The sequence below is a fragment of the Triturus cristatus genome, chromosome 11 (assembly GCF_964204655.1).
Source record: "Triturus cristatus chromosome 11, aTriCri1.1, whole genome shotgun sequence".
Classification (NCBI taxonomy): Eukaryota; Metazoa; Chordata; class Amphibia; order Caudata; family Salamandridae; genus Triturus; species Triturus cristatus.
Genome location: NC_140594.1, coordinates 286,347,348 through 286,365,207, shown reverse-complemented (window position 1 = coordinate 286,365,207; position 17,860 = coordinate 286,347,348). Strand labels below are relative to the sequence as shown.

General features: G+C 46.6%; 1 protein-coding gene across 1 annotated transcript in view; it reads right to left on the bottom strand.

The window, feature by feature from the left end:
• ASCC2 (activating signal cointegrator 1 complex subunit 2) overlaps window positions 1–17,860 on the bottom strand; it is a 482,405-nt gene that overhangs the window by 430,141 nt on the left and 34,404 nt on the right. Inside the window, exons 6-7 of the mRNA XM_085636044.1 lie at window positions 756–866; window positions 280–392 (exon numbers count right to left, since the gene is read on the bottom strand). Coding sequence (XP_085492170.1) covers window positions 280–392; window positions 756–866 — 224 coding nt within the window. The remainder of the gene's footprint in view (window positions 1–279; window positions 393–755; window positions 867–17,860) is intronic.

The window sequence follows — 17,860 nt, the reverse complement described above, 5'->3', positions numbered from 1 at the left end:
TAGGCAAAGGTCAAACAAATGGGGTGAATGTTTACAAATAAGCCATTTGAAATACAAATGCCAGACATCTAAATTATGTTTAGATTTAATCTTAGTAATGTGTTAATCCATAAAATAGACTAGAATAAAACACAATTTGTACCTGGAAAGTAAATCTTATAGTTGAGTATGTGGAAAATAAGCGGTGCACATAGTTGCATTTATAACAATTCAGGGAATGTGCAGTGAACTTATAAATACATCTGGTCTTTTAAAAGATTTCCTGAGCATTCAGTGTACCTGAGAAGGAAGTCGTGTTTCTGGAAGGTCTGGCTGGATGAAGGGAAGATATCAAGGAATGCCCAGAGTGTAGTGCAGGTATCACACAGGTAGTGAACAATATCTTTCAGCTCCTAACAGGAGAAACATTCAGAGGCAGGAAAACAGACAAAAGTGAGTGTTAGAGGAAGACTTAATCTCTAAATCTTAATGAGACACGCCACCATGGGCATCAGGAGTCCAAATGCAACAAATGTCCCATTTTAGCTTGTCTTTCTTGAAAAGAAACTGAGGAGGTGAAAGGGGAAGTAGAAATATGTCAGTTTTCTATGCTACAGAATGCTTACTTGGACACAGAGAAAGTTTACTACGGACATATAGTTGGAATAACTGTTGAAGAAATTGAAACAGTAACAGTGTTTATTTTTCTAAAACAGCTTTGTTTTGTGGTCCATTAGGACTGTATTGCTTAAGAACAGGTAAATACTTGTAATAACCTGCAAAGGCATTTCAGATGGTGTTACTCTGATTTTTTCTGCCAGTCTCTGCGGCTCAGGTGATGCTCTGTCGTCCCGCAAACCACATTCACCAAGAATGTTATTAAATACCTACAAATAAAAGATAAAAAAAGCTTGTCATGGTTTCCTTGAAAGGCTCCAAAGGCATGCCAGCTTTTGATTAATTGATGGAAAGAGAGATAAATTGGGTGTGGGCATGTGTGGAGGGGTGTTTAACAAAAGCAGAGAAGGAGCAGTAAACCCCAGATAAAAGATGTATTTGTGAAACTAAGAGGCAACTATAGCACAGACACTGATGTCACTGTAACACATAGATGTCTTTCAATGTCACAAAATGGAAAGATGCAAGAAAAATTATAAAAATAAAGAGTATTGAAAGTGGAGCAGTAGCAGCATGAAATTCTGGGGAAAAGTTTATTCCTGTATAACATGAAGCATCAACTCTGGGGGAGGACAATGAATATACAATACAAAGGAGAGAACTGCTCAGGTGAAGAGTTCAAGTTAGTGATTTTAGTCTCTATTGTACTGAAATCTTTAGCAGAACTCTCCATGTTTACAGCGCTTCCGCCACTTTCTCAGCAACCCCCTTCCCAAACAATATGGGGATTCCAGTTAGTCTTCCTCCCAGAGTTCAGATCACAAGGACAAATCTGGTTCTAGTAGGCAAAAATGCAAGTCACATCATGTTGACCCCTCTCCTCAAGCGAAGGTACTTACCTTTGAGCCAAATGAAATTGTTCACCTAAAGTCCACTATATGGATCCCTCCGCAGGAAGTGACAGGTTATTTCCAATCACACATCCGTCATGCCTTTAACAAGGATGTAAGGGCTCGGTTACGCTCCGAATCTCCCGGCCAAGGTCGCTGACACTCCTAAAGTAGATCATACACTCATTACTTACCTCAAGAAGTCTTCGAATTACCCAAAGAAGGGTATTGATAAGAGCTTGGCGTTCCTACCAGGACAAGCTTCTGGACATGTCTGGGCCACTACCTAAGATTCTGGAGCTAGGTTACCGAGCTAAGGAGTCTGCAGGGTTCATTGATCCGGAAGAACTGGTTGACAGGGCGCAAACGGCTGTATGCCAATTGGGTAAAGTAAACATCGTCATTTCCAGCGAACAGGGCGGATCCATCCTCTTTAAGCTTGAGCCGAAGCATACCAAGCTTGCATTGTTTGAGTCTGGTCCAGTAGCGCAGGGTCTGCTGTTTGGTCAACCTTTTCTCAAAGAACTGTACAAGTTCAAGTTTGTTGTGACCTTCAGTAACCTAGATAAAGCACAAGGGTCTCTTCGCAAAGTCTTCTGTCCACTTTTTGGTAGGGCCGGATGCTTCCGAGGGCTAGCGTTCAACCATGGTTACCACTAAGGCCCGAGGAGAGGTTTCTACCAGCTAACTAGAGGGGGCTACCAGGATTCCTCCACAAACTCCACCTTCTATCCCTCTCGCTCCCAAGCTGACACAAACAGTTTCCGGAGAGGACACTATGGAGGATCGCACGGCTCTTCCCAAGAGTCTGGTCTATCAGGTAAGACTAATTCCATTTTCTGATGTGTTACTGGGGGGCAGGATCCAGTTATTGCTACACAATGGGCAGACTCTTACACAGGATTCCTGGGTTCTAGACACCGTTCAGGGTTACAAGCTAGATTTCTACAGCTCCCAAGACAGATTCTCCCCCCTCCCATGGTGTCATTTTCCCAACGAGAGCAAGATTGTATTTCCTCCGAGGTTCAAACTCTCCTACAAATGGATCCATAGAGGTGTCAACCCCTCATCCACATTGGTTTCTCAGTAGCATCTTCCAGGTAGAAAAAAAGGGGGGTGGTTCTCGTTTGGTCTTAAATCCCAAAGATTTAAATGGTTGGAAGCTTTCAGTCTTTACCTTTAGCACTCTACACTTTTTATATTTGTGAATAAGTGGAGCACATATCATGGAGGATAATGAATCACATTGTCACGGTCTTGATTCTTTGGGCTTTTTCATGTAGCTGAGCATTAAGTGGGGTACCTTTTGGCTGAAGAGAGGTAACTGAAAGCTTTTGACCAGGTAACCAGAATTTATGTTGACACCTGGATATATTATTTCTTTTGGAAATATTTTTCCCTTGCTATTCCTTCAATACTCAATATGTACTTGGAAACCAGAATAACTTCTGGTGTTTGTCTATCCTTATTTTTTTTTTCTTTCACAGATGAGACAACGTATTCCATACTATATGTATTTACGAGCTACCAATCCTTGAGGGCCAGTATAAACGTTTGTTCTTGTCTGTACACAATTTATTTGGTTAATAGGCAGAGTGACTAAATTGATATCTGGTCCTGACAAATGCCCAGGAACCTCGTTTGGGGCCGATAGAGGGCAGAAACATGTTGACCTTTACAGCGATTATTTTTTGTTAACGCCTAGTCCTCTTAGTTTTTAATCCTACCCCAGGATACCGCCCGATAGGTTTCCTGGAGACAGTTTTAACTTTTTTACATAATTTATTTTTCTCATTCTGCCTTCAGTCACAAACACCTCAGCTCTTCTAACATTTTTTGGAGAGTTGAAGACCACACTTGGGACCTTGCAGCCCCAGTGTGAGGAGGGAACCCTATGATGAAGCATGTCACCTTCAGGCGAGTGAGGGTTCTCGTCCTTAAGAAAGGATCTTCCCTATCTTTAACACTACACTCAATTCTTTACTTGACATTAGTTACAGAATTTTCTCTGTTTCGTTTCTTTTGAGAACATAGGTCTAGCCTTTGCCAGCTGATTCTCCCTCCCCAAAAGATCTGTGGCATCAAGAAAGAACCGAGATCAACTCTGAGCAAGCAGACTGTATCCTTGATGTTGATCGCTCATATTGTGGGCCTGTTAGCCTTATCAATTACAGCCATCTTTCCCGGTCTTCTGCATTATCGTGTACTTCAGAGACTCAAGATTGGCATCTCCGGAAAGGCCTCAGCTACGCAGAACAGATTCTCCTTTTGGAGGAAGCAAGGTAGGCTCTGTCATGGTGGTTGACTCATATGAATGCCTGGAATCGCAGAGCGATTTTTGGCTCAACTCCAGAGATTGTGATAACAGTCCGATGCCAGCCACTGGGGTTGGAGGGCTCGTTGAGGGCCTGTTTTGACTGGAGGCCGATGGTCCGAGGAGGAACTGACCCTTCACATCAACTGCGTGGAACTCCTAGTGGGTTCATTTGCAACTCGCAGCCTTTGACCGGAGAAGTCATATTGTTGCATACTGCTTAGTATGGACACTATCTTGACGTACCGTTATGTTAACAAATTGGGTGGGACGAGATACCACATTCTGGCAGAGATTGGCACGATTTTTGTCTCTAGCATCGGATCTCAATGGTGGTGGAGTATATCCCGGGCCAGAACAATACAGTCGCAGATTGGCAGTTACGTCACCGTCGAGATTTCAGGGACTGGAGGCCCCATCCGCAACTTTTCCATGCGCTGAATTAACTGTGGGGTCGTTATTCAGTGGACCTTTTTTGTGTCTCGCCTCAACCCCCAGCTTCTAACTTTTTTCAGCTGGCGCTCCGATCCAGAAGCACAAGTCACGGATGCTTTTCTTTGGGACAGGACTCTCAGTCTGTGCTTTGCTTTTGCCCCATTTCTGATGATCCCCAGAGTGTTGACGCAGTTGCGCCCCAATGAGCGGAGCTGGTGACAAACAAGTGACTTCCAGCTCATTTGCTTTGGGTTCTAGTTTAACTGACAATCGTAAAGCGGCCGATTGGTCAGCGGAATCTACGTATTAGTCATTTTAATGTAAACCTATTGTTGGTATTGCTTCTGTGGTGGTGGCTCAGCTTTAAACAACCATAATCAGAGCCTCTGGTCTGGACACATAATTCAACATTTTCCAACATTTGTGACAAGAATTTTCAATTCTATTAAGAACACAGAGGCGAGGATTATCCTACCAATTGCGTTGCATTTATCTGTATAACATTGATTGCATATTGCCTTTTGTGTTGGATGCTTCATGTATTTCCATAGTTTTCCTTCCCTGATTACTGTACTGGTTACGGTAGTTCTTTGGCGAGGTCAGTATTTACAGCTTACTATTTTACTTCCTTGCTAGGAACCGGAGACAAGTGATTCTCAAGGCAACAGCTTTCTGAAGCTGTGGAAATTCCTAGGTTTTTCTGGAGTTCATTACCGGAGGAGACACTCCTGAGGTTTAAACAGAAGATCAATGGGTCACGTTAGACTGAGTTCGGATTCTTGCTCCCCTTATGGCGAATGGTGCTGTTCGATGTTGGTTGATATCCTAAACTATTGGCTGTGTCCTGGCGTTGCTGGGTGCCGGACTGTTTATACATTCCTTGGACTGGAGCAAAAAAAGAGGAAGCTGGGTTGTTACAAGAGGGTTATATAGGGCTGGATCTCTATGGTTAATTAGGTGACTGTGAAGGAGTCATGAGAAATTTAGTGTTTTGAAACGTAATTGGTTTTGCTGCTGTTTTTTAAAGTAAAGAAGAAGGAGCATAATCCTTGCCTCCGTGTCATTATTACAATTCAAATTTCATGTCACGGATGTTGGCAAATTTTGAATTCCTTTAAAGGTTTTGCCATTAGAAGAGGGAAATAGAAAGCCATCAAGAAGTACTGGAGCTCAATTGGTCTTGCAACAGTGGATTCTCCATTCTTGTTGTAAGACTTCTTCCATTAGGCTGTTCAGAGGCACTGAAAAGAACAGCCATTTAGCAGAAGTGTTACAACTATGTCACCTAAAAATCAGCATCCAATGAAATAAAAATAGGACTTCTTTACCCAAAAGGGCCTTACACACAATAGAGACTAAAGGGAAGACATGGATCTTTCTGAACATTATGGGTTTAGGATCAAAGAAGGAAACTCACAGAAAATGAGTACACTAAGAGACCTGCAGGGAACATGGCTAAGAATTGAGAAGAAAGTTTCCTAAATAGAAAAATCTGTGGAACAGATCCAGAAACGGGTCTCTGCTGTAAAGGTTGAGGTTAAAATCCTGCATCAAAGAATGACTTGGACTAAGCTAAATGTGAAGGAACATGCCCGATCTGCCAAGATGCCAGAGATCAGAGAATTCTATGTCAGGACCGGAGGCTCCGATTATGCTACTCATTTCTTTACTGAAATTTGCTCAGCAGCCAATCATGTTACAATAAAACTAAAAACCACAATACCCATGAACCCACTGGGTACCACGTAATAACCATAGAGTATGCACGTATAAATAGTCAGCAAGAGAATACCACATCCTCTTTCTTTGCTGCTCCGCAGCCAGTTAAGTGCTTTCTCATTATGATAATTGCCTGTTTCATTATAGCGACTGTATTGTATTTCTATCGCTTAATTTTTACATTGTTTGCATGCTTTAGCGCTGTGCGCGTACTCGGCTATTGTTATTGTTGGTTTTCTCTCGTTTTTGTGCCGGTATCGTACCGCTGCAGGGAGCGCGTGTCTGCCTCCCCGGTTCGGGCGCTTTGCGCCCGCGCCTTTGTTGAGAGTGGAGCGGGAGTGAAACGGGGCAGAAAGACTACGCGCGTGTTGCGTAGGTCTTTCATTTCATTGTAAATCAGGCGGTCGTTACCGCGCATGCGCGGCGGCCATTTTTTCCTGTTGTAAACAATATCTCCTCAGGAATTCAGCGTGAGAGCAGCGCTTCCTTTGCTCATGCCCACAGCCTGATTTCACTTGCCCCTTTTGACGTCCTACTGTATGCTGACTCAGTTGGGGCTGTATAATTTTGCATAGGCATTGCCTAGAGTGGCTTTAATATTGGCAAGCCTCCCTCCACATTTGAATATTTACATATTTCAGGTTATTTTTGACCTGTTTCTGTGTAGTCTTGCCTTCGGGGTTTTGCCGCTCCCCCTTTATTGTGCTTCGGCATACAAGATTTCCTGTAGTGTTTTCTTCCTCTTGTGGGCTTTATTTACGCCAGGTTCTGTCATGGCTGATTATTTTGAGGAAGATGATTACTATTATGACTATGAAGATGAAGACGCCTCTGGCTCTATGGAGCAGGATTTGGTAGAGGCTCTTGACTTGGGTGTTCAAACTTCTGTGAACAAGGCGCTGGTTCGCGCTATTACACCATTAAAACGTCATCTATCTCAATATGCAGTGCAGCAGGGTTGGCTGCCTTCGTCCTCAAAATCTTCGAAATCATCTCAGTCCTCCAGGTCCTCAAAATCTTCGAAACTGCCTAATCCTCACAAATCAGATTTTGTAAAGTTGGCTAAGGCCCTTTCTTCAGAGCATTCTTATGGGCAACCTCCTAAGGAGCTTTCTTCCTCTCCAGTTCATCAAACAGATGAGGACGGTACCTCTCCCTCCTCTTCCTCGGACCATGGGGTTTCTTCCCCTCCTCCTCGTAAAAAAGCTCGTAAGGAGCATTTTGTTGATGCGCCGTCGCATCCCCAAGTTCTTACGTTTGAGCCAGCAGACATCATACATCCCAATTCTTCTTCTTGGCTACCGTCTCAGGAGGTGGCGGAGTACGTCCAGACACACATTCGTCAGCCTTTTGACAAGGATGTGCGTACCCGTCTTCGTTCTGAATGTCCACGTCCTGATTTAGCAGATAAATTAGCGGACACTCCTGAGGTGGATCCCACTATGGTGACATATCTTAAGAAATATGCCAAGGACCCTAAAAGGGGCATTGACAGAGCATGGCGCTCTTGTCAGGATAAACTTTTGGATTTACTGGGACCTCTCACCAAAATTTTGGATTTAGGTTATCGAGCCAAGGAGTCTTCCTCTGCCATTGACCCTGATGATCTGATTGGTTGGGCTCAGAGAGCTGTTTGTCAATTGGGTAACGCCAATTGTGCTATGTCTTCTGAACGCAGACGTTCCATTTTACTGAAGTTGGACCCAAAGTTAGCCGAACTCTCAACATCTGAATCTGGTCCTTTGGCACAGGGATTATTGTTTAGCCAGTCTTTCCTTAAAGAACTCACTAAATTTGTGGCCACTTTTAGTGGTCTTGATAAGGCTCAAGCTTCTATTAGACGGGCTTTTCATCCGGTTTTTGGACGGGCCGGACGATATAGGGGGCGATCGTCCGGCCGAGGTTATAACCAGTCTAACCAACGTAGTTTCCAGTCCCAACGTGGAGGGGGTCAGGACTCCAACTACTCCAACACCAGGTCTTCCTTCTACCCTTCCCGTAGAGGTCGACACCAATTCCGGAAGGGACGTGCAGGCGGTAATCAAGGAGGACATCAAGATTCCTCCGCTTCAGGTGAGTTTGATCTCTGCTTCAGAGGTCATGTTGGGGGGGCAGAATTCAGTTTTTTCTTCCAAATTGGCGGTTGATCTCCAACGATGCATGGGTGTTGGAGACGGTCCAAGGTTTCCGAATAGAGTTTTTCAGCTGCCCAAGTCAATCTTTCCCTCCTTATCCCTTGGTTTTTTCCGTCCAAGACCAAGCGGTTATTTCCACAGAAATAGACTCCCTTCTGAGAAAAGGGGCGGTTGTCCGGTCTTCCCCTCATCCACAAGGTTTTTCCAGCCAGGTCTTTCTCGTTCAGAAAAAAGGAGGCGGTTCCAGGTTGGTTCTCAACCTGAAAGAGTTCAACGGCTGGATTGTCTATCGCCACTTCAAGATGGAGGGCATCCATCTTTTGAGGGATCTTCTTCAGGAGGGGGACTGGATGGTTCGTCTAGACCTGAAGGATGCGTATTTGTCGATTCCCATTTACGGTCCTCATCGCCGGTTTCTCCAGTTCCAATGGCAGAGTGTCTGGTACGAGTTCCAGGTTCTCCCATTCGGCCTGTCGTCAGCACCCTGGTGCTTCACAAAACTTCTGAGACCTGTGGTAGAGTCTCTACGATCTCGGGGTGTTCGTCTGATAATTTATCTGGACGACATTCTTATCATGGCTCACTGTCCATGTCTATTAATGCTCCATTTGGATTGGGCAATAGATCTTTTACAGTCACTCGGGTTTCTAGTGAATCCTCAGAAGTCTATGTTTCGCCCTTCGCAGTCGATAGAATTTCTGGGTTTTCTGATCAATTCCCTCTTTTGCCAACTGTTGTTGCCTCTTCAGAAGATCAGGATGATCAAACGGGAGTTGAAATTGATTTTACACAAACAGCTTGTGTCATTGAGGTCTCTAGCTCGGATTGTCGGTCTGTTGGCTTCTTCAATTCAGGCCATCTTCCCGGGTCCCCTCCATTATCGGGCACTTCAGCGACTCAAAATCCGTCATCTCCAGAAAGGCCTCCGTTATTCAGATCAGATTCCTCTTTCAGAGGAGGCGAGGTGGGAGATGTTGTGGTGGTTGGAACATATGGAGTCCTGGAATGGCAGAGCCCTGTTCGGAGTGTCCCCGGAGGTGGTGATCGAATCCGACGCCAGTCGGTGGGGATGGGGAGCCCGTTGCGGTCCAATGTCCACGGGCGGCCGGTGGTCTTCGGAGGAATTATCTCTCCATATCAATTGTCTGGAGCTTCTAGCGGGGTCGTTTGCGATCCGTTGTCTGTCTCCACGCATGACGAATTGTTGTATTCTCCTACGCATGGACAATGTCTCAGCGGTTCGATATGTCAACAAGTTAGGGGGGACACGTTCCAAGATTCTGGCAGAGATTGCCAAGGACTTTTGGCACTTTTGCCTTCAGAGGAACATCACGGTGATTGCAGAATACCTGCCGGGTCACAGCAATCTGATAGCCGACTGGAATTCTCGGCATCTTCGAGATTTCAGCGACTGGAGACTTCATCCTCGAGTGTTCAGATCTCTGTCTCGAATGTGGGGCCCCTTGCCTCTCGCCTCAACACTCAACTTCCTCGGTTTTTCAGTTGGCGTCCGGATCCGGAGGCTCTTGCCACGGATGCATTTCTTCAGATATGGCTGTCTCTCCTGTGTTATGCCTTTCCCCCGTTTGTCATGATATCCAGGGTTCTGGCACGCATGAAGCTCTATCGGACGGAGTTGATTCTGATCACCCCTCTCTGGAGGGCTCAGGCTTGGTTCCCTGTTCTCCTGCAGCTATCTTGTGCAGTACCAGTTCTTCTTCCCCAATTGTGGAATCTGTTGTTGGATCCGCTCAACAATCCTCATCCTCTAATAGAGTCGGGTCAACTCTTTCTGGTGGCATGGCGGGTTTCAGGGATCGCTGGCAGATCTCAGGTCTTTCGCGAGACGCTTCCAGATTTATCGACGAAGCTTGGTCTCCCAACACACACAAACGTTATGCCGCAGCATGGAAACGATGGTGTGATTGGTGCGCTCAACGGGAAGTGGATCCCTCTTCTGCAGATGTCTCTTTGATTGTGAATTTCTTAGCTTCTCTTGCCTCCTCAGGCCTTGCATATCGGACTGACCACAATTTCCGTTCGGCCATATCTGCGGGGCATATTCCTATTGATAGTAAACCTGCAGGTGAACATCCTTTGATTTCCAAATTACTCAGAGGTATCAGATTGGTAAAACCTCCTTGTCCGAAGTATGTTGCGTCATGGGATGTGTCTATTGTCTTGCGTTTCTTGGAAGCTTGGCCTTCCAACGACTCTTTATCCCGCAAACAATTATCTGCAAAGTTAACTATGCTGTTATGTCTAGTCTCTTGCAAACGTGTGTCTGATGTTCGCGCGCTAGATCTTGCAGGTCGTACTTTTTCCCCTGAAGGGGTTACTTTTTCCATTTCCAGACGTACTAAGTGTAATACTGCCTCAGTCACTTACCCACGTTTTCCCAATAATCCAAAACTCTGTGTAGTGCAATGTATTAAAGATTATGAGGTAAGTACTGCTCCATTTCGACAAACTTTGCATGGTCAATTGTTGATTGCGTTGCAAAAACCCTTTCGCCCTGTGACTCCGGCTACTTTAGCCAGATGGGTCAGATGGCTCATGGGTGAAACAGGTATTGATGTTACAACTTTCGGTGCACATTCAACTCGTGGAGCTATGGCTTCCAAGGCTTTTTCTATGGGTGTGTCTTTAATAGATATTATGAAAGCAGCTGATTGGTCAACTGATTCTATGTTTAAAACTTTTTATTATAAACCTATTTTGGATATTGCTTCTGTTGTGGTGGATCAGCTTTGAACAAGCAAAATCGGAGCCTCCGGTCCTGACATAGAATTCAAAATTTGCGAACATACGTGACAAGAATTTTCAATTCTATTAAGGACACGGAGGCGAGGATTATCCCACCCATTTTTCTGTCATGTAATTTTGCACATATATCGTTGCATATGATAATTTTCAACTATATATTTTGGTATATTATGATATTTGGATACATTCCTTGTTTTCTTTTCCCTCCCTAAGTATTTTATGCTGTTTGCTTTCTTTCGGAATGGTATATTACGACTTTATGTCTTTTTCAGGTTCTGATCCAAGGTGAGCTGCGCTCCTCTCTTTTGTCTTGGATTATCTTTTGGACGTCTGCTGGTTCCAGTTTTTGAGGTGTCGATTCAAGCATCGAATCAGCTGTTCCATCCTGTTGGTCTTCAGTTGCAGTGTTCAAGCTCCAATTGTTTCTTCCAAGCTCTTTCCAGTTGTTGCACTATTTTCTTCTTCTGACTGTTGCTAACTACCAAAGAAAGAGGATGTGGTATTCTCTTGCTGACTATTTATACGTGCATACTCTATGGTTAATACGTGGTACCCAGTGGGTTCATGGGTATTGTGGTTTTTAGTTTTATTGTAACATGATTGGCTGCTGAGCAAATTTCAGTAAAGAAATGAGTAGCATAATCCTCGCCTCCGTGTCCTTAATAGAATTGAAAATTCTTGTCACGTATGTTCGCAAATTTTGAATCGTGCATTTGCCTTGATCTCCATCCTTATGAATTAAGTAGAATGTTTGGAGCAGCTTTCCATAGGTGGTCATCCTATACATACATTAAAACATATTGGAAAGAAAATATCACATATTAATGCAATAACATGAATCATTCTGCCCCATCGCCCTGCCATCCCCACTTGGCGGCTCTGACCTGACACTCTAGAAGACCAAGTGTTCCGTACTACTATTGGGTCGCCCATCGACGACTACTTTAGGGCTAACGCTAACACGGCATCTTCGCTGTTGGTCAAATGGGATGCCTTCAAGTCGGTAGTCAGGGGGCGCTGCATAGGGGAGGTAGTAGGAGCGCGCAAAGCGCTGCTGCAGGACGTGCTTAAGGCAGAACAGAAGGTGCGCGAATCGGAGAGGGAGCGCCCGGAGCGTTCGGACCGCCAGGTGGGGCTGCTTGAAGCTCGAGAAGAACTAGCAGTGCAAATAGAGAGATTGCGATGCTTCGATTTTAAGGCCTACACAGATAAGGCACATGTGGAGCGTGATAAGGCTGGGGCATTGCTGGCCTGGTTGGCCAATCCGGCACGCAGGAGGACAAACAATGGAATTGAGAGGCCAGGGGGATGAGGTGTTGTACACCCAAAAGGATATCAACGACTGTTTCCTATTATACCGAGTTATACCGGAGCGGGCTGCGACCTGGACTCCAGGGTGATGAGGAGTTTCTGTCGCGGGCTGAGCTACCTCGTCTTGAGGCTGAGGATGCAGAAGTTCTTGGTCGGGACATTGAGGCGGGTGAAGTCCGCAGCGCCATAAAGCCTATGGCGAGAAACAAAATGCCGGGCACTGATGGGCTTCCCGTCTAATTTTATGCGGTCTATGCAGACGTTTTGAATGCCTGTTTGGTGGCGCTCTACAATACGGCATGTGAGGAGGGTGCACCCTACCTCCACCCGCGAGGCCCTCATAGTCCCCCTCCTCAAGCCGGGCAAACCTGCCTGGGGCCGCTCCTCGTACAGGCCCTTAGCGATGCTTAATCTTGACCACAAGATTTTAAGCCGAAATCTGGCTAGTCGTTTGATGCCCCATATGACGAAACTGATCCATACGGACCAGGCCGGATTTATTCCTTCTCGGAATACCGCGATGAATGTGCGCCGCCTTCTGCGTATTTTGGGGTCTGACTCCTATGACAAGGAAGAGGCCTGCATTTTCACATCGATATTGAAAAAGCCTTTGATAGCCTGGAGTGGCCCTATCTTTTTAACGTCCGGGGGGAATTTGGTTTGGGTGACTGCTTTGTACAATGGACAGAGCTGCTCGACAGTGCTTCCACTGCCAAGGTGAGGACGGGGTACTTGATTTCTGCTGCCTGCACAGTCGCTCGGGGGACGAGGCAGGGGTGCCCGTTGTCCCCTTTATTATTTGCCCTGGCGATGGAGCCCATGGCTGCTCACGCCTGGTCTGGGCAGTATTTCCCTGGACGTTTGGTGGAGGGATCTTTTGGAGGGTAATGTGGGGCGGGCGGTGCGCGGAGCGAGGGCCTGCTTTGATTTTTGGGGGACTCTTCCCCTGTCGGTTGCGGGCAGGGTTGCATTGGTGAAGATGGTCATCCTGCCCAGGTTTCTCTACTATTTTGGGACGCTTCCGGTTTGGATCCCGGGTAAACTTTTTGCCCAGCTTAATACTCTGATTACGGGATTTATTTGGGGAGCTGGGAGGCGGAGGGTAGCTTTGACCACTCTACAGAGGCCCAGGAAGGAGGGAGGCCTCGCACTGCCTGACTTGGAGGCCTATTATCATGCTGTGCAGCTTCAATGGTTTACGAAGTGGTGGCGGGGCATATTCGGCGCCCGGAGGAACAGGGTGGGTCGGACCTGAGCTTGCGCCACTTGTCCTGTGTGCTATTACGGGCCCCGCTGAGAGGTGTCTTACTGCAGCCGGATTTACGCACGGTGAGCCAGTGTTGGGCACGCCTGGCCAGGAGGGCACACGTCAAGACTCCGTATGCGCCGGAGATCCCGCTGAGGATGTGTGAGGCGTTGCCCCACGGGGGGGGGGCGGGGATTGGAGTCAGTTGCTGGCCTGGGATGAGGCGGGGGTTACGGCGCTAGGTGACCTCTATGAGGATGGTAACATTCTCCCTTTTAATGACCTTAGGGAGCGACATGATCTCCCGCGGGGGGATTTTCTCTTCCACGCGGCCCTGACAGCGGCTATCAGAAAGCACTGGGGAGGGGGACTATTGGAGCCAGATACGTCTCTCGCTTGTCAATATGTGGTGATGGCCGCGGGTACCTTTAAAGCAGTGACCGGTCTCTACCGCTGGATCACCCGAAATCTGCGGCAGCCCCTGACGGCGTTGCGCCTCAAGTGGGAGGTGGATCTGGGGGAGCCCATTGCAGACAAACCTTGAAAAATGATTGTGGAGCGGCCATGGAAATGTTCTCGGAATGCGCGCTTCCAGCTCATTCAACAATAGGGCCTACCTCACGCCTGGTAACATTGCTGAATACTTTGGGGTGGTGACCACTTGTCGCCTGTGTGCCCAGGTTGGGGCGAGTTTTCTCCACATGTTTTGGGAATGCCCGTGGGTGGGAGACTTCTGGAGAGGAGTGATGGCTGTCCTGCTGGCTGTGACGGAGAGGGAGATAGCTGTGACTCCAGGGGTCTGCTTGTTGCATTTGTTCCCCCACACTGCCAAGACTAAGATTACCAGCAAGTTAATTGACTTAGGGTTGGTCTTAGCTAAGAGAGACCTTACTTCCCACTGGAAAGCGAGACAGGGGCCTAGCCTAGTGCGATGGAATAAGGAGCTGGTGAAATGGGCAGAAAGCGAGGGGAACTATAGGCTCTGTATGGCTCAGCGTAATGGGAGTGAGAAGTCCGGCATGGGTGGCACTCTTGGGACTGGCCAAGCGTCCGGCTATGGATGATGGTACCCTTGATAGGAGGGATGTGGAGCGGGCCCCTTGAACGACCTTTCCCGCCTGTGGGAGTACAATGTGCACTGGAACCCCCGCGAGCACGAGAAGAGGCTTCCCCCTGTGTGTCTCTGGCCCCCATACTGCCCCGACCTCCGAGGTAGGGAGTCTGATAGGTGGTACGGGAGACTCGTTTGCCTTTCTGAATGCCACAGTAACTAGCGATATGCTTGGGTGGGTGGTTGGGGGCTCTGTTGGGGGTGTTTAGGGTGTGGGAGGGGAGGGAGAGGATCAGGGGTTCTTTTTGTAGCTTCATAACATTGGACTGGGTCAATAATGCTGACGGACTGAGCTGCATCACAAGTACCTGGTAGGGGTCTGGATGCAACTTTGTGCCCTGCTTGTCATGTTATCTATAGTACTGTATGCTGACTTTCTTCCTTGCGCGTTCTGAGGGCTATAGGATTGAATGTAAGTTTTCTGAAACTCAATAAAAATCTGTTTATAAAAAAAAAAAATCTGAATCGTTCTGCCCTATCAGCCCCTGCTGGGAGACCCAGCGGAGAACAGTATATTCCTATTAATTACTCAAATGGGGAAAATAATTTCCCACCTGAACAGCCCAAATGTGGAAATTGGTGAAACTCCCCAGATCATCAAGTAGTGGGGGAAGGTCTGGTCCATCTACGCCATGGGAAAGCTTTAAGCTGTCATACACAAGAGTTTACAAACATTCCAGAGGGTTTGGCTCTTATTCATTACCCATATGAAGAGGAACCAGATACTTAAAGGTAATCCCCCAATTTTCTCCACAACTCTACGCCCCTCTAGGTTTTGTGACCTGTCCCCTCTGGAAATGGTGAACGAAATACCTTAGAGCCTCAAGAATAGTCTCCCTATACTATCATAAGCTACAGACTGCGTTCTGATGTTTTGATGTATACTACAGCCCTCTTGAGATGGATTCCTAATATAATGCAGTCATGAAATTTCTTTCCTCCTCGTTTTTGCCTTTCAGCCTCATTGTTGTCCCTTTAATGTCTAAACAAGCTAATAATTCAAAATGTAATGTTATATTATCTGTGTAACCCAAAAGAAGGGTTTTAAAAAAAATAGATCTGTGTCTTTCCATATCCTGAGATTCCCTTCCCAAATAGAGCAAGCATTTGCAATGCAATAGGTCTCGCATGTACGCGAGTTTAAGCTATTGGCATTGTAAATGACAATGCCTTTTATTTATGTTTTAAAAACAAAAATAAAAGGCTGTCATTTACAATAGCTCAATTTGCGTAAATGCGAGAACTATTGCATTGCAATTGCTTGTTGTAAAAAGTGTTAATTTCTAAATCTAGCAGCAATCGTAACGCCCTGAACGTCTCAGGATCGTTTAACAGACACGATAATGAGAACGCAACCACTTGTGAAGGTTTAGTTATTTTAATGAAGGCAAAAATAATACAAGGAATAAACAAAGGTTATAGTCACTGGAATCCTCCAGGCTAAGTACGTTACCAGCCCACAGCACGGATGGTCCTAACCATCCTCTGCATATACGCCGATCCCGGCGTATGCCAACAGAGGGCAGAAATGAAATGTCCGACAATGCCAATCGGTAGGCTGTGAGGGGCACGAAGAGTGTTGGGGAGAATCGAGGAGTCAGGGAAACACCCAGCCGGGGTCTCTACCTGAAGGGAGCAGCCGCTCAACCTCTTCCTCAGACTGCACCGGGACGCGGAGACACCTCCTGGTGATGCGTCACCGATACCCCAATCACAAGCAAAGAAGACTGAACCGAGAGCAGCCGCTCGATCGATCCTGTGGACTTCCGAGTCTGTAACGCGGCAAACACCTCCTGGTGTGCGTTACAGCTGGCAGTCCCTGTATCTCTGGTCGGGCTGGGAGTTACGACTCCAACCAGCAAAAGCGCCACTGCGCTTTGACTCAGCCGAGTCAAAAAGCGAAGCTCAATGGTTATCCGGTAGAGCTTCCGGGTCCTTCACAGGTGACGATGGGGCAAGACACGGCCCAGGGAGTAACGACTCGACCTACCTCCGTTCTTGCCTTACTGGAGCACCACTCCGGAACACTGCTCTTCACTAAGCAGGTACGTCGGTGTAAACACAATATCCGACAGCGTTGTACCTCCCGGTTCCTCCCTTTATAGGGCGTGTTTTCCTTGAGTTATGTAACAGCTCTCCTGTTTACATAAGGGCGTGTTTTCCTTGAGTTATGTAACAGCTCTCCTGTTTACATAAGGGCGTGTTTTCCTTGAGTTATGTAACAGCTCTCCTGTTTACATAAGGGCGTGTTTTCCTTGAGTTATGTAACAGCTCTCCTGTTTACATAACCTCTCAACCGCTAAGCATCCTGGGAGATGTAGTCCGTTTTCACTGGTTACCGTTTTCCTCCCCTCGCATGACAGGAATTCTTGACAGCAATAAAGCTGTTGTCATTATTTAGGTTGGTTTTTTAACATTTTTTTAAATAATAAACAGTTAAGCATGTTTGTGTCTCCTCGGCATTCAGGTGGATTGGAACGTTTGGTATATCTGTGGGGTTTGAATTGGCGACCTCTGTTTCCCTGCTGAAACTTCTTGTTGTGCTTAAATACTTAAGGACAGCCTTATGTGTTTATGGTGTAAATCACCCCTGAGTCTCTTTACTGATGCAATGCTATGTGCAAGAAAGGGCACTGAATTGGCATTTCTGAGCCACCCCAGAGACGCAGAATCTCTCACTTTGTGATTGAGGTAGTGTTGGGAGTAGCTCTAAGCACTCTTGAGGGACTGCACCCAGGCAGATGCGCGCTAAAAGTCTGAACGGACATATATCGACCACGGGCGCCCTGTTATCTTACTAAATCACTGTGAATGTAAAAAAAACAGATTTTGTTTCAAAGGATTATGTATGCAGTATTTTTATGTCAATTCCTTGTCATGCGATGGATTTTTTAAGGAGACTTTGTGGCACAAATAAATATGTACAGATCACAGTGTACTGGGAGCAGGCTCTGGTCACATTACAGCACAGAACTAACTGCAAGGGGCGTGCAACAAAGTATGTAGGTTTGCACGTTTTAACCTCTTTGTGGCGAGTGGGAGGGTGAGTCATGCATGGAAGAACAGTAGCGGAGCTCCTCCCAGCTGCTTGTGAAGGGAACTGTGTGCTTGCAGACGCAGGTGGTCAGCTGTACCAAAATAACTTGATGGTTAACTCTCCCACGGTGCGTGCATGCACGAGAGAGCGTGCATCTTGTTTACGCCCGAAGACTTCAAATAACGAGCAGGAGACAGGGAGGGACAGGAGATGTGCATGCTTACACATGACCCGTACGGGACAGGAGATGTGCACGCGTACACATGACCCATACGCATGCACATCTCCTGTCCGTACGC